At 38.9% G+C, this 380-nt stretch overlaps 1 protein-coding gene across 1 annotated transcript in view; it reads left to right on the top strand.

Annotated features, from left to right (window-relative positions):
• LOC119592493 (rho GTPase-activating protein 8-like) overlaps positions 1–380 on the top strand; it is a gene marked incomplete in the record, with an annotated part of 123,930 nt that overhangs the window by 319 nt on the left and 123,231 nt on the right. Inside the window, 1 exon segment of the mRNA XM_037941335.1 lies at positions 1–102. Within this exon segment, the coding sequence (XP_037797263.1) occupies positions 69–102 (34 nt within the window).

Genomic DNA, 380 nt, shown 5'->3' with positions numbered 1-380 from the left:
GGAGGGTTGTAAAGTGAACGTCCTATTCTTGTGACTAAGAAAACAGTGCTCAGTGCAAGCAGGCAAGCATGGGGAGTTACGGGATGCTTATCAACACGCCAGGTGAGTGATCATGACAGGTGTGAGCCGAACAGATTTAGACTAAATTTAAAGTAAGTGATGTAAGACTACGTGGAATACTTGTTATTTCTTTGAACATTGTTGCATTGTTGGCCTTTATGCATTTGTATTACCATAGATACTGATATGTTATCTCTGATATTTTGGGAAACATTATTATTGGTTGGTGATTTTTATCTGTTGGTGAGTTGTTGGCCTTTGCACATTGTGTGTAAGTGAATTGCTTATCACTGGTGTTGGAATTCAGTCAGTTCGTTAAC

Source organism: Penaeus monodon, chromosome 30, assembly GCF_015228065.2.
Source record: "Penaeus monodon isolate SGIC_2016 chromosome 30, NSTDA_Pmon_1, whole genome shotgun sequence".
Lineage (NCBI taxonomy): Eukaryota > Metazoa > Arthropoda > Malacostraca > Decapoda > Penaeidae > Penaeus > Penaeus monodon.
The sequence above is the reverse complement of the archived record's forward strand: the minus strand, read 5'-3'. Positions and strand labels throughout refer to the sequence as shown.